The sequence below is a fragment of the Borostomias antarcticus genome (genome assembly GCF_949987555.1).
Source record: "Borostomias antarcticus genome assembly, chromosome: 13".
Taxonomy (NCBI): Eukaryota; Metazoa; Chordata; class Actinopteri; order Stomiiformes; family Stomiidae; genus Borostomias; species Borostomias antarcticus.
Window position 1 is genome coordinate 21,335,588 of NC_140246.1, and position 13,961 is coordinate 21,349,548.

Genomic DNA, 13,961 nt, shown 5'->3' on the forward strand with positions numbered 1-13,961 from the left:
TGGTGGAGGCTGCAGAATCGCTAGGCTCAGAAGAAGGCCGGTTACCCACCCCTCAGCTGAAGGTCCGCGCTGGCCGGAGAACCCACCATGACCGGACCACCCCAGCTACTGGTACACACACACACACACACGCACACACGCACACACACACGTAAACACACCATCCAAAGGTAGAGACTCATCCAGCAGAAGGCTCCTGGCCTGTTAACCTGATCAGCGAGTCTAGCAGAGCTGCAGTTTCAGTCTGAGTGGAGGCGCGGTGTTCAGCCCTGCGCAGCGTTGAGGTCAGGAAACAGAGCCTTTCACCTAGTCATGGGGATGGATTTGCGTGTCAGAGAATTTGATGTGTGTGTGTGTGTGTGTGTGTGTGTGTTGTGTGTGTGTGCATGCGTGCGCATACGTGTGTACGCATGGAAAATGTTTGTTCCACTGGCAGAGAGCCATGTGCTAGTGGTGTGTGTTTTTGTCTGTGTAAGTTTTTATGCTTGAATGTGCGCATGTGAATGTGTGTATCTGTATCCGTGTGTGTGTGTGTGCATGTTTGTACGCATGGCAATTATTTGTTCCAAGAGCCAGGTGCTAGTGGTGTGTGTTTGCATGTGTGCATGTACGTGTGTGTGCGTGCGTGTGTGTGTGCATGTACAGTATGTGTGTGTGTGTGTGTGTGTGTGTTTATGGGTTTAAGTCTGCATAGAGCTGAGTCAGGAAGCGAGTCTTTAACCTGAATTATGGGTACAGATGGATGTGCAAATCTGATACCAACCAAGTGCTGGTGGTTCCAGCGATGAATGTGTGTTTGTGTTTGTTTGTGTGTGTGTGTGTGTGTTTGTTTGTGTGTGTGTGTGTGTGTTTGTTTGTGTGTGTGTGCGTGTCTCACTGAGCTAAGTCAGAGGTTGGAAACGTTAGCGAGCATCCGTAGCTGAGTCTGGCTTCCTCACCCAGCCGCGTGAGTCCGTGTGAGTCTTGCACGCATCCGCCCGCCTCTCTGGCGCCTCATAGGTCGGCTGGCGCTCGCGCGCGGTCGGAGGTCGCTTCCAATACACGGCGCCCTCCGGAACGAGGTCTAGAGGTCACATTTGAGACGCCCGCCCGCTCTCGAAGAACGAGCCACCTGCTCCAGAAAATGCATCACAGTGTCACACATCACTCACATCGGCCTCCGTCTAACATCTCTTAACCTGGACCGGCTGCTAACGGTCGGCTAACTTCTGTCATGTATTTGTATCGACATGGCGATTTGTGATGTAGACCCCCAGGTGTGTCAGGTTTAGCTAGCTCTGTGGACCAGAACCTCCAGGGCCCTGTACTACCAAACAGGATTACGGCGTTAGCGAAATAACTTCAGGCTCAAGCCTGGTTTATCAGTATCACGAAGGCGGATCACTTATCACCGTGCTATATCGCCATGGTAACTTATGCTGCCTAGCTAACCTCGGGTAGACTTAACGAGTTGATAGCCACCGTCGTGGTACCGCTTATCAGTGATAGCGGGGAGCTAGCGAAAGAGCTAGCGAAAAGTGATCCTCATCCTGGATATGTTGAGCTAGCTTCGTAGTACAGGGCCCAGGTGTGTCAGGTCTGTGACCAACTCTGTGGACCAGAACCTCCAGCTGGGTCAGGTCTGTGACCAGCTCTGTGGACCAGAACCTCCAGCTGGGTCAGGTCTGTGACTAGCTCTGTGGGGAGGGTGACCTGTCCAACAGCCACAGAGAGGTTGTTCTAGATCATGGGTTCCCAAACTCCATCAATGTGGGCCTCCCCTCTGAAAACAAAACAGTGACACACCCGCGCCCCCCCAACCCCCCAAATTTGTCCATTTTGCAAGGCAGCGTTAGCTAGCCCATAACATTACACAGCTAAGTTAGCTCGGTGGCACCTGCTGCTAGTTAACGTTATGACGTTTTCGCACAATACATTCATGCCTGAGACTCTCTCTGCACTATCTACAAATTTAGTATACATCTCTCCCATTATTTATTTAGATCTTCTGACCTTTAAAATCATGTTTCATTCATAACCCATAAAAACCATAGACATTTAAAAAATAAAAGACATGTTTTTCCTTCTTTTTTTTTTCTAACCATCCCTCCGCGCCTCTCCTGAATTTCTTTGGGGCCCCAGTGGAGGCCCGCCTCACAGTTTGGGAATGCCTGTTCTAGATGGACGGGCTGGGAGGCCAGCTGATGGGTGTGAGGCTGTAGCAGACTCAGCTCCCTGTCCATGGGTCGGGTTACGCTGCCTTCCAGCTCCCTCGGGAACTCGGACTTTCCATGTTCCCCGACAGAAATGTAATCTGCAACGCGCCCTGAACCGATCCTGAACTGGGATTTCCTCCTTGGAAATTCACAGCCTGACCCGAGTTTCCTGACCCGACCACAACTCCAACCTCAAAATCAAGATGGCTGCTCCGTGCATCAACAATAAGTGATAGCTGTAATAAGACTGTTTATTAGAGTTTCTAGGAGTGTTGCCAACTCCTCTGTGAGGGAAGTATCTGTTGCTCTTCCAAAAGTAGCTAGAAGTAGATAGATGACGTCATCAACTAATTAGCATAATATGAAATTCTGAAAGAGGCAAAATGAATAGAAAAGGCTGGCCAGGTAGTTTACAAACTATTTACGTATTTACAAACATATGTATTGTTTCCATATAACTATAACGTTGGCCTTTTTGTTTGTTTCTTTTTTACAGATATTCATCTGGCCTAATGAATGTAGATCTGTAAACTATGTACATATTTGCTGCGGAGCTGCTGTCTAGTCAGACGGGCCTCTTGAGCGCCGTGCGGGGAGGAGGAGACGCAGCTCTCGCTGTCCTCGGCTCTCCTGAGCTCGGCTGTAACGTGAACCGCCGAACGGGATAGGTTAGATGCTTTTGCAGGGCTCTGTCAACACAATCATTCCCCAATGACCAGAAAAACTCGCTAGATTTGTTGCTAGTCGCTTTTGACTTATTAAGTTGCCAAGGGGGTCTGGAAAGTTGCCAGATATAAGGACAAAGTCACCACGTTGGCAATGCTGCTTGTTTGTGGAACGCGGTCGACTCGGGCCTGACGGCATTCCCAGCTCCCAGGGACCTGGAACAAGGCATATGTCACACCGATTGACCCTACAGTACACTCAGCACTAACCTGCAGACGACTGTACTTATGAAATGTGTGTGTGTGTGTGTGTGTGTGTTGTAGGTGGTGCTATTCTGGTGTCGCCCCCCAGGCAGAGGAAGGCGGGGGGGTGGGTGTGTCGGAGCGAGCCCCCCCTCGGAAAACCGCACTCCCCATACAAACACCTGGGCCTGTTGCCCCACAGAGAAGCACACAAGGTGTGTATGTGTATGTTTATGTGTGAGTACATACGTGTGTGTGTGTGTGCTTCTGTGTGAGTTTGCATGCTTGTGTGTGTGTCCAGTCCCTCTAACACAAATGACCGCCCCCCCATCCCCCAGGCCGAGGGCCGGCCCCCCTCTCGTACATCTCCGACGGCGGGGGTGACCACTGTGGACCCCCTGCCCCTGAGAGAGGACCTCTGGTCTGGGCAGAGCTCCCCCGCGGACCCCCCAGACCCGGTGGCCTCCAAGCCCCTATCCTCCAGGAAGCGCGTCGCCAGCGCCGGCCCCCAGCCCCGCCCCACCCTCGCCCCGCCAGCCAATGGCATCCAGGGCACCCTGCGGCACGCCGAGTTCCAGCACAACGGTGAGACCCTCTTCCAACACAGGAAATACAGATGGATCCAGGGATTCAAGTTCTCCGTCACTATGACGGATTTCCGTCAATTTGATTCCAAGTCGCAACGGATTTTCCGTCAATTGGCTACCTGCTGTAATATGATTTGTAGAGGCATACAATCTATTTTGATGTCGGTATTGGGTATATAAATTATATATAATAGCCTATATAGCCTACCTATAGGCCTTTATTGGCTACAACTATGCGACAGTAGGCTAACTTGCGCATAACGCATGGCACAGACACGGAGCCCTGCGAAGCCTGCCTACTGTAAACTTGATTGTTAATCTAACTGTTGTCCTTGTATATTTACGCTTATGAAAACATTAAATAATATTTATAGGCTATAGCCTAGCCTATCCTCGTTTGGCCATAATAGCCTATTCTCGAATGGCTATCCGCTATGGCTGTGGGCTATATCCTCGCTGCAAGAGGACATAAAATCACTCTTCACTGATGGACCAGTAGCCTATGACTCCAAGGAATCGTGGGTTTTGCATCACTTTATCACCAAAATCTAGGATGTGGAATAGCCTACCTGAACTGCGAAGATGAGCTCGCTGACATCCAGGCTGATTGACTGTCAAAGAAATAGGCTACTTCCAGGAACAAGGATGTAAGAGGTTTTGGAGGATTGACACGGGGCCGCGCATCGCTCCGCCTCGACCAGGATCATACTCCCGTTTAGGACAACTTACCTCTCAGAAACGGCCTTCAGCGCACTTGTTATAGGAACGAAATACATAGGCTATGATAAATGCTTAGCATTGCAAGTTATGTGCTATATCAGCTAATCAAGGCATAAAAAGACAAATGTATATATTTTTTTCCGTAATAGCCTATGGAAAGAGGGGCGGGGTGTCAAATTCCATTATGTGTAGCCTAAGTTAGGGGGGCTCTGGGGAAGAAAGGTTGGGAACCCCTGCCATAGCCAAGCCTTTATAATGTTATCCTTTCTTATATGCTATTTTTTTAAAAATATACAGTGGAGTTTAAAATAAGAATATGACTTGGCCTGAAAAAAAATTCAGTCAGGAGATTTATTTTTGCTTTAATCCCTGTGGGTCTGATGGACTGACACCTGTCTAACTGAGTGTGTACGCTGGGCTCTGGCTCCACACTCACTCACTCACACACACACACACACACACACACACACACACACACACTCACACACACACACTCCCTCACTCACTCACACACACACACACACTCACACACACACACACACACACACACACACTCACACACACACACAACACACACACACACACACACACACACACACCATTTAGGCCTACAGTACTGCCAAGGCAAATTAACAATGTCATTTATTTTTAAAATTAGTCGGCAAGCAAAGTCAATACAATGTTAATACAAAAAAGATGTCTTCAGCTTACAGTATGCACTCTTACTGAACTTACAGCTGACTGGGTCAGCAGATCTCTGGGATGTAGCCTTACATGATGATGATGAATGATGGAAGAAAACACAAGAAGCCACAAGAAGAGCATTGACCTAGAACTGGAACGGTGCGGCTGCAACCACAGCAGAGCAGCAGCATCAGTCAATTCTCCACCAGTCAGACGTCCCCTCCCTCGCCTGCGCGTGTGTTAGTCAGTCAGCCAGCCAGCCTGCTGATTGGCCAGCCTCGACGCAGCCAGTCATCCAAGGAGAGAGTGCTCTGAGGAACGGGGACAGACAGAGGGAGGGAGGGAGAGTCACTTACTGTCAGGGAGGAAGGGGAGAGGACGGGGAGGAAGAGGTGAGGGGGGGTCTCACTGCTGACACGTCCGTTCCACGCTGCAGAGGGGAGGGGAGGAGGTGAAGGGAGGAGAGGAGAGAAGGGGAGGACTCAGATCTTAGAATCCTCTCTCCTGCTGTCTGTGCTGCCAGCCTCCAGCCCCCAGCCTCCAGCCCCCACCCTCTAGCCCCAAGCCCCCACCCTCCAGCCCCCAGCCTCCACCCTCCAGCCCCAAGCCCCCAACCTCCAGCCCCAAGCCCCCAGCCCCCAGGTCGTTCAGACGGCAGAGCCAGCGGCAGGGAGGCTGAGCCAGCGGCAGATAGCTGACTCACTTGACCTGTCTCTGTCTGCGGGGGCGGCAGGGGGGGGGGGATTCCCCTCCTGCTTCCTCTCCATCTCCTCTCCTCCTCCCCCAACCCACGTCTGCTCTCCTCTTTGTCACCTCCCATTCCACCCCTCCTCTTTTCTTCATCCCGTTCCTCCTCTCTCCTTCTCTCCTCCGCACCGCTGTCTTCTCGTCTTTTCCTGTCTTCTGCATCTTCTCTTCTTCCTGACTCTCTTTCACCATGTCGAGCAGAGCTCCAAGGTATATTACCTTCTGTCAACAAATTATTTTTCCCAGGAAGGGAGTTACATTGTACCCAAGTAATACGCCCTGGGTCAGTAATTCCCTCAAGAATAGTCTGAATCAGGAAAAACACAGCTTTTCACCAGGGTGACATTCACCAGGAAAGAGATGCTCAGAACACTCAATCAATGGTGTGAACGCAACTCAGTGTCTCTAAGACAGAAGACACGCTTATCGACCTCCGCTAAAACCCAACTGTCAAGGCACCCACGTTGCTTTGGAGGCACCATCCTGGATGGCTTTTTGCACCCATCTCCAAAAAGGGACAATCAGGTGTTTTCCTTGAGAAAGTTGAGGGTTTTAAAGTCGACGAATGAGAAAATGTTTTATCAATCTTTTCAGTCAGTTTGAACTTTGGCAGTGATTTGTTGGTTTGCCAGCCTCAGCTGGGAACCAGGTTAGAGCCACTCAGAGGGCAAAGGTCACTCTGACAGCCCCTCAACTCCCCCTTCCAAGGTTTCTCCTGCATAGAGGAACTGTTGTGCCCCCCAAAGAGGTTTTAGCCAGAGACAAAGGAAAATCACCAGCGCCAACATTATAAAAATTGAGAATAAAAATGGCAATTCAAATACTTTTCGAATGGGTTTAATAAAACAAAATTGTATAGGCTTTTTCTTTGTCAAAAATGTTTTATTCATTTCATAGCTGGCCTTTTCGTTGAGTAAATTGATTGATTCTTTGATTTAAAACAGATCACAAACAAGTAGCCTATTTTTTAAATTTCCTATAAAAATCAATCATATGTCAAAACCTTGAGCACGAAACTTGTGCTGCAATGGAGCTGTGCGCCATTCACTCTTGTGCTGGAACTGTTTCTCTACTTTAACATAATCAGTTACATAAATTATTATTATTAATTAAAATTTGCAGCCTCCACTCCTGCCATCAGGGAGGAGACACATGTCCCCCAAATCAGCGCCTGTTCCCTCAGCTGCTGGGCTTTTAAACAAGGCCTGGATGCTGTCGCACACGCTTTAAAAGGACTGATGGACTTTTACTAATTTCAGCTTTATTATGATGACATCTACTGTTATATGTATTTGGGTCTTATTGATCTATTTTATGGTGTGTATTGGTTGTGTTGACCACTGTTTGCAGACCAAATTGCCCCTCGGGGTTCAATAAACACTATCCGATCCAATCCTCTGCAATCTGTGTCTCCTGGCGGTAGTCTGAGTGTAATCTGTGGTCTGTGCAGGTGAGCTGGGCCTGAGGATGTGCTCCTCTGTGTGTCCCGGCTCTGGACCCTCTGATGAAGATAACACAGGTGAAGATGAAGGTAACTCAGATGAAGATTAGAATCTGATATGTTTCATAAGGGCTGAACCACTCTCTATCTCTCTCTGTCTTTCTCTGTTCCCGTCACTCATTCTCTAATTTTCTCTCTCCCCCTGACCTCCGAATCGCATTGTCCAGACGACCGTCTGTCGGTGATGTCGTGGCGTTCGGCTGCCTCCTGCTCCATGGCGTCCGCCGTGTTGGAGCGTGCTCAGAAGAGACGAGAGGACTTCTGGGGGAAGAGATGACCGTTCTGACCTTTGACTTCTAGGGGTTAAAGGTCAGGGTGTGGGTCAGATGGGCTGATCCCAGACCAGGCACACACACACACAGGAACTGTGTTTGTGTGATAACGTTAAAGATATCGTAAAGATTTGTATTTATTTTATTGTAAAGACTAGTGTTTTGTACATTTTGATTCCAGTTAAAGTTCCCTGTGATCTCTGACCTTGACTGGGGAGCAGGTGATTATGCCCTAGGAATCATTAGTGATGCTTTTCTAACGTGTTGCCTGACATGACATGATCTGATTTGTGTCGGTGTGAGTTTCTTTGAGAAGACCACAGCCTAAAATACCAAATACATGCTGGAACAACTACAGTCAGTCCCTGTTGTGTCTGGTTTATCTCATGCATATTGAACTGGGTCGCGTTTCCCAGAGGCTTCTCAGGCTGAGGTGTACCTTGACTAAGGAGGCTCTGGGAAACAGCTCCTCCCAGGGTACATCATAAATCCACCTTACCCTGTACATTCTGAAGATGCATCTTAAGCTCTCCCTGGAGCCAACGCGCTGTTCCCAGAGCCTCCTTAGCCAAGGTATACATTACCCAAGTGATACTTTCTTAAGGGCGGTCTGAAGCCATCGTAAGCTGTCCCTTAGCGATGCGCTCCGTTCAACCCGTTATAGTTTTAGCCCGATTAGAGCAAAATTATACTTTTAAAAAGGAGAGTTGCAATATAGCGCACATCTATCTACCCTACCTGCGCGAATTACATCCTTAAGTGTACAATAAACATTATGCCAATTAACGATGAATAGTAATGTTTTTTTAACCAACTGGCTCAACTACTCAAGTTGTGTCAACTAACCCGGAGATTGAAGTCACCGCTCCAGTCCTGGCCTTGCTGCGCTCTTTCACCCATCAACTATAGACCTTTATGATATCTATGTCTATGGATGTCTATTTTTGCTCGTATAATAAAGACACAAATCTAGCTCCATATGTCACCCGCTACCGGCCTGAAATAGACAGCCAGAAAATAGCGTTGGTCTTGTTCGGCCTGGCTGGGCTGTGATTACTGATTTGTCAAAGTTCCTGTCAATCAGATTTGGAGGCTGGCATTGAAGCCACTTCGAGTATGGCTTCAATGGGGAAGGCCATTGACAGATTGCAGTGTATTTCAAAAGCATCATCTTCTTATGGAACAGAACTTCAAGGAGGCCAAAAATGTCGAATCATCAATTTATTGAGCAAGCCTTTTACACGGCGTCAAATCTTCGGCATTACTACTTTCTCTTACGAGGTGGCGAGCTTATATGTCCTGGCTTCAGGCCAGATGTCACATGACAAACAAATTGACATACAAGGGATGTTCATTTAACACATATATGGTCACGAACAGTTCAACTATTATTCTGACTGGTCAATGGGTCAACTGGTCTTTGCATCAGCTGAGCTCTTGCCCCCCTTCGACACAGGGCTTCCTGGGATCTTCCTGTGTCCTCCTAGGATCAACTGTAGGCTAACTGACTTCAGAGGTGAACTTTAGGTCACGCTGACTCAGAGACAGGACAAAGGAATGCTGACTCGGGGGCAAAGACCTCTGTTAAGACTTGAATTAACACAGTTCAAACTAAAGTGAAGGTATTTCATTATTCAAATGAAATGAGTACTACATGAGAGTAATACAGACATGTGATTGATGTAATACAGTATAATACAGTATAAAAATATACTACAAGATTAACATGGGGAACGATTATCCAAAAACTCGTCATAGTTGTCCCGCTGCAAAAATGCACACAATGTAATTTATCAGTGGCAATTGCTCCTATAAGCCAGGGTAAGCCTGGCTTACCCATAAAAATCCAAATGAAACTTGATTTTTGCGCCTTCTATACATTCACATTCTCTACGCTACGATCGGCTTCCATCATATTCTAAGTCATCTTCTATATCCTCAAAATCTGATATTGATAATATTCAGCCATATTGCACACAATATTCCAGGCACCAACAAGCCGATCGTAGCGTAGAGAATGTGAGCCGCGAGTGTAGCCTACAGACAGAGAATAGCCAGTCTGCGCGCTGTGCTCTGCGCATGCGTGCTGGAGCAAGTGGGGAAGCTTTATTTCGTTTCTAAAGACGTTTCTAAAGATCATATTACAGAGGCAACAGACCATGGATGTGAAAACCACAACAAGCCCTCGCTCTAGGCAAGCACAACTAGCGATTCATAAAAATAGATTGATGAAAACAACCGTTTCGCGGCAGAAAATTAATTTTTTAGAAGCTGGGTGCCCCGTCCGCCGCCATTGGATACTTGGCTCGCACTGGATTTTAAATTTCTTCTACAGGCCTCAGAATTACACCAAAGTTATCTCGGTGAGTCAAACGTCTTATAATATGCCGTAAATAAGGTCCAGGTTGTCGAAAAAGAGCCTACCCCTTTAAGAAGCGTCGTAGATCGCCAAGGTACATCGTAAACGCGGCCCTGATTTGTAACTGTTGAAGGAAAGGGTCTGTCCACTCCTCATTAAAACACAGTACAATCATTCTTTCCCATCCCAGCTATCGCCCGCGGTGGTGGATTTAGAGCCAAAATACATAACTGAAATGCTTTTACAATATGAGGTCAGATCAGTAGGCTATAGACATCAAGAAGACTTGCTCCAAGACTGACTAGGCTACTTTTAAATCCACACTAAAATGTGTGTGCTCACCACTGCTTTCTGCTAAACTGCAAACCTTGCACTTTGACTTCTACCAAGTTGTAGGCTAAACCTTGCGGTATATTTTGATTTTATTCTTTATTCTTTAAATGATGAGTTGATTTTATTTATTTGGTTGTTTAAGTAAAAATTATTTGTATGCATTCTCTTTAAATTCCGTTTTATTGTATCTTAAAATGTCTTTAAACATGATTTTTTTGTGAAGCTCATTGAGTTTCCCTCGTGTATGAAATGTGCTATAAATAAAGCTGCCTTTGCATATCATATGAACTCAATGACACCCAGAAACACCTGCAGAACTCCTGTTTCTGATCTCCGTTAGTCTGCTGTGTCCTGCAGGAAAGCCCGCATCTCCATCACGTGCTGTTCCCTATATTGTCTGATGACGTGGTAGAAATTCCCTCCATTAAGATGGACTTTACACAGATTGGAGGGCTGTCGTGTCGCTGATGCCCCTGTCCCTTCCGCAAATCATAGCACCACCGACTTCCTCCTCGGGAGTTCACCTGGCAACCGCAACCCGGCGTACGCGCGCCCACGCCTCTTATTGTCCACACGGCAAACAAACTCGAGAGGATTATTATACAGAGACGTGACCGTACCCTCCCTCTGCGCGTGTTTGCATTCCTGCCCGGGCGGTTGTGGCTTCTAATTTCATCACGGGGAAATTGATAGTTTATTGTGCGTCTGCCGGTGTAGCCTATGTTCCAGAAACATGGCCTTCATAGGAAGGTGCTCTGTCGGTGATGACGTAAGGCCAAACTTACCTGAGCCATCAAACTTCTGCTTTTGATGTGTGTGTGTGTGCGTGTGTGTGTGTGTGTGTGTGTGTGTGTGTGTCGTCATCCAGCCATTAATGCAGACAATGCATGTTCCCTCTCATGATGAAATTCTGGTGGATATCCTGTCACCTAATTGCAGATGTAGGTTGTAGTGCAGAACGCAGAAATGCACGGTGGTGTTTGTGTATGTGGCGAGGGTGTGTGTGTGTGTGGGGAGGGGGTCTGGGCAGATTACGCCCAGTAACCTATTTTGACAGGAGGAAGCAGAGTGCTGTCATGTCCCCTTTTGTAGCGTGTAGGCACCATAAGAGAGTATAAATACCCTCTCATCCCAGGGAGGAAACATGAAGACCAAGCTCACCCACCAGGTAGACTTAGGAAACAGGCTCTTCTGTGCACGGAGGACGTGAAAACTCTTAATTTGTCTGAGAGATTTTTTTCCATCAACTTTTTTCAAACTTTCCTCTGAAGAAGCCAATCTTGTACCAGAACTATGAACTGCAGCGTGGTCCTCGCCTTGATGACGCTGGTGTTGGCCGTCGGAGATGGAGCGGCTAAGCCTCATTACCGCAGCCCCCTGCTTCACAACCCAGACACTCACGATGCCGTTCAGCAGGTGGCGCAACACGTGAGTGACCTCCATCTCTGACTCGGCCTGGGTGTGAATCAGCATACTGAGAAAGAGAAACAGAGATCTTCTGCCCCAGAGATGAATGATGACCCGTTATTAGTTATTTCTCTGACGCTCTTCTTTCACCTCAACAGGCGCAGAAGAAGGACTCGGACGTCGATGTGCGTCTGATCCCGAACGTGGACACCAAACAGGTGGGAGGAAGTGAATTTACTACACATGGCTCCATGATAAGAATATGGATGTTAATACATTAATTTACTACCCTCATGATAAGAATATTAATGTTATTAATTTAATTTACTACCCTCATGATAAGAATATTAATGTTATTAAATTAATTTACTACCATTATGATAAGAATATTAATATTATTAAATTAATGTATTACCCTCATCATCATATTAATATGAATGTTATTACATGTATTTACTACCCACATGCTAATAATATTATGCACATTATGGTCAAAATAATATTTATTGTAGCACTTTTTTGTCATTATATAGTAGGCATAATATATTGAATATACCTGTACAGATCTGGTTCATAATATGCTAATAATTGTGTGTAAAACATTATGTGAAATTTGATTGATTCACACTTGGGCAACGTAAGACCTTTCATCTGATAATCAGCATTGTATCATTTGTTTGTTCATCTTTTTTGCCTACAGTGTGCAAGCGACAGTGTGTAACATCTCTCTCTCTCTCTCTCTCTCCCAATCCTCTCTATTTCTCCCTTCCTCTCTCTCTCTCTCTCCCTCTCTCTCTCTCTCTCTCTCTCTCTCTCTCTCTCACCATTAGGACCACCTGAAAGTGTGCTGTCTCCATGCCAACATCCTGGAGTTCTACCTGCACAGCGTCCTCCCCCAGCAGGCCGAGCGGCATCCCCGGATGTCCCAGCTGAGGGAGGACCTGACCCGCATCAGCAGGGACCTCAAACGCCACGGATGTGTAAGGACCTTTACTAATCTACTACTGTAGATTGTTCTAGAACCTGTTCGTTACTCTGGTAGATTGTGTTAGAACCAGTGCTAGGGCTGCCATGTTTATCGGTCAGTCTCTCTGTCTGTCTGTCATGTCTGCATGTCTCTTCATCTGTCTCTTTCTGTCTTCCCTTTCTCTCTTTCTCTGTGTCTAGTTACAGTACGTCTCTATCTGTCCCTCCCCCTTTATCTTGCACTCCATCGCTCCCTCCAACTCTCTCTCACTCTCTCCCTCCCTCTCCCTCTCTCCCCTCTCACTCTCTCCTCTCTCTCCCTCTCTCTATGGTAGTTATGTTATTGTTGAGATTTGAGATATGAGATATGTGGGTGTAGATTTGTCAGATGTTTATCTTACAGTGATCAAATATATTCTCTCTCTCTCTCTCTCTCTCTCTCTCTCTCCATCTCTCTCTCCCTGGTTTCTCTCTCTCTAGTCTGTCACTCACTACAAAGACAACCCCCACAGCAGGGCTTTCAGCAAGAAGCTGACCGAGGTAAGTCTCCGTCTCCCAGACGCACATTTCACACGCTGGCGTGTAAAAACGGGCTTCAGAATACTAACCACAGATCTGCTCCATCCTGCATCGAGCCATCTGATTCTCATTAGCACAACTCGTTAGCCAGGTGGGCCAAATCATGAAGGAGATCAGCTGGTTTAGTGCACATGGGGAGCAAATCCATGGATAGTGTGTTTTTAATTTACAAAGCCTGGCTGTACACCTCTGTTCACTTGTGCTAGTCTGCCTGTTAATGCAGTGATAGACCATGTGTACAGTAATGTATAATGGCATTAGGTCAGGTGTGCTGATCTGTGTGTGTGTGTGTGTGTGTGTTGCAGATGGGTGAGGACAAAGGCATCAACAAGGCCATCGGAGAGATCGACATCCTGTTTACCTACCTCAGAGACTCCTGCGTCAACGCCTGAGGTCCTGACCCCGACCCCTGACCTTGACCCCGACCCCTAACTCCGACTCGTTGCTGGACGTGTATTTATATGACATTGGAATTCTGGTTTATTTATTACGGTCTTATATTTATATATTTATTATTATTTGTATTTATTATCATTATAATATTTTTTCTAAAGATATTAGATTGAAGTATGAAAACATGCCGGTATGTATTGAAATGCGTCGAGTCTTGGTTCTGTCCAGTCCTCTGTATTGGGCTGGACCTCGAGGTGTTGTCAAGGTGTAGCCACATCCGTGGCAAGAGCTTTTTTTTAAAAAAATGTTA

The 13,961-nt window shown here is 46.9% G+C and overlaps 2 protein-coding genes across 4 annotated transcripts in view; both read left to right on the forward strand.

Moving 5' to 3' along the window:
- Window positions 1-11,932, forward strand: part of mdm1 (Mdm1 nuclear protein) — a 23,332-nt gene extending 11,400 nt beyond the window's left edge. The window contains exons 10-16 of one of the 3 annotated variants that reach the window (XR_014630738.1): window positions 1-111; window positions 3,185-3,318; window positions 3,442-3,688; window positions 7,292-7,372; window positions 7,510-7,651; window positions 11,578-11,734; window positions 11,872-11,932. The exon at window positions 1-111 is cut by the window's left edge and continues 2 nt beyond it. Coding sequence is in view for 2 of the 3 variants with exons in the window: in XM_084448099.1 (XP_084304225.1) it covers window positions 1-111; window positions 3,185-3,318; window positions 3,442-3,688; window positions 7,292-7,372; window positions 7,510-7,619 (683 nt within the window). In the remaining variant the exon portion in view is untranslated. Of the gene's footprint in view, window positions 112-3,184; window positions 3,319-3,441; window positions 3,689-7,291; window positions 7,373-7,509; window positions 10,525-11,577; window positions 11,735-11,871 lie in introns of those variants that run through there. The other 2 variants (XM_084448099.1, XM_084448100.1) reach the window with 2 other exon arrangements.
- il22 (interleukin 22) lies at window positions 11,600-13,650 on the forward strand (the record flags this gene model as incomplete). The annotated part of the gene is made up of 5 exons (XM_084448052.1): window positions 11,600-11,734; window positions 11,872-11,931; window positions 12,544-12,693; window positions 13,160-13,219; window positions 13,564-13,650. 5 exons carry the CDS (start codon window positions 11,600-11,602, stop codon window positions 13,648-13,650), a joined length of 492 nt encoding a protein of 163 aa, XP_084304178.1.
- Between the last annotated feature and the right edge of the window lie 311 nt (window positions 13,651-13,961).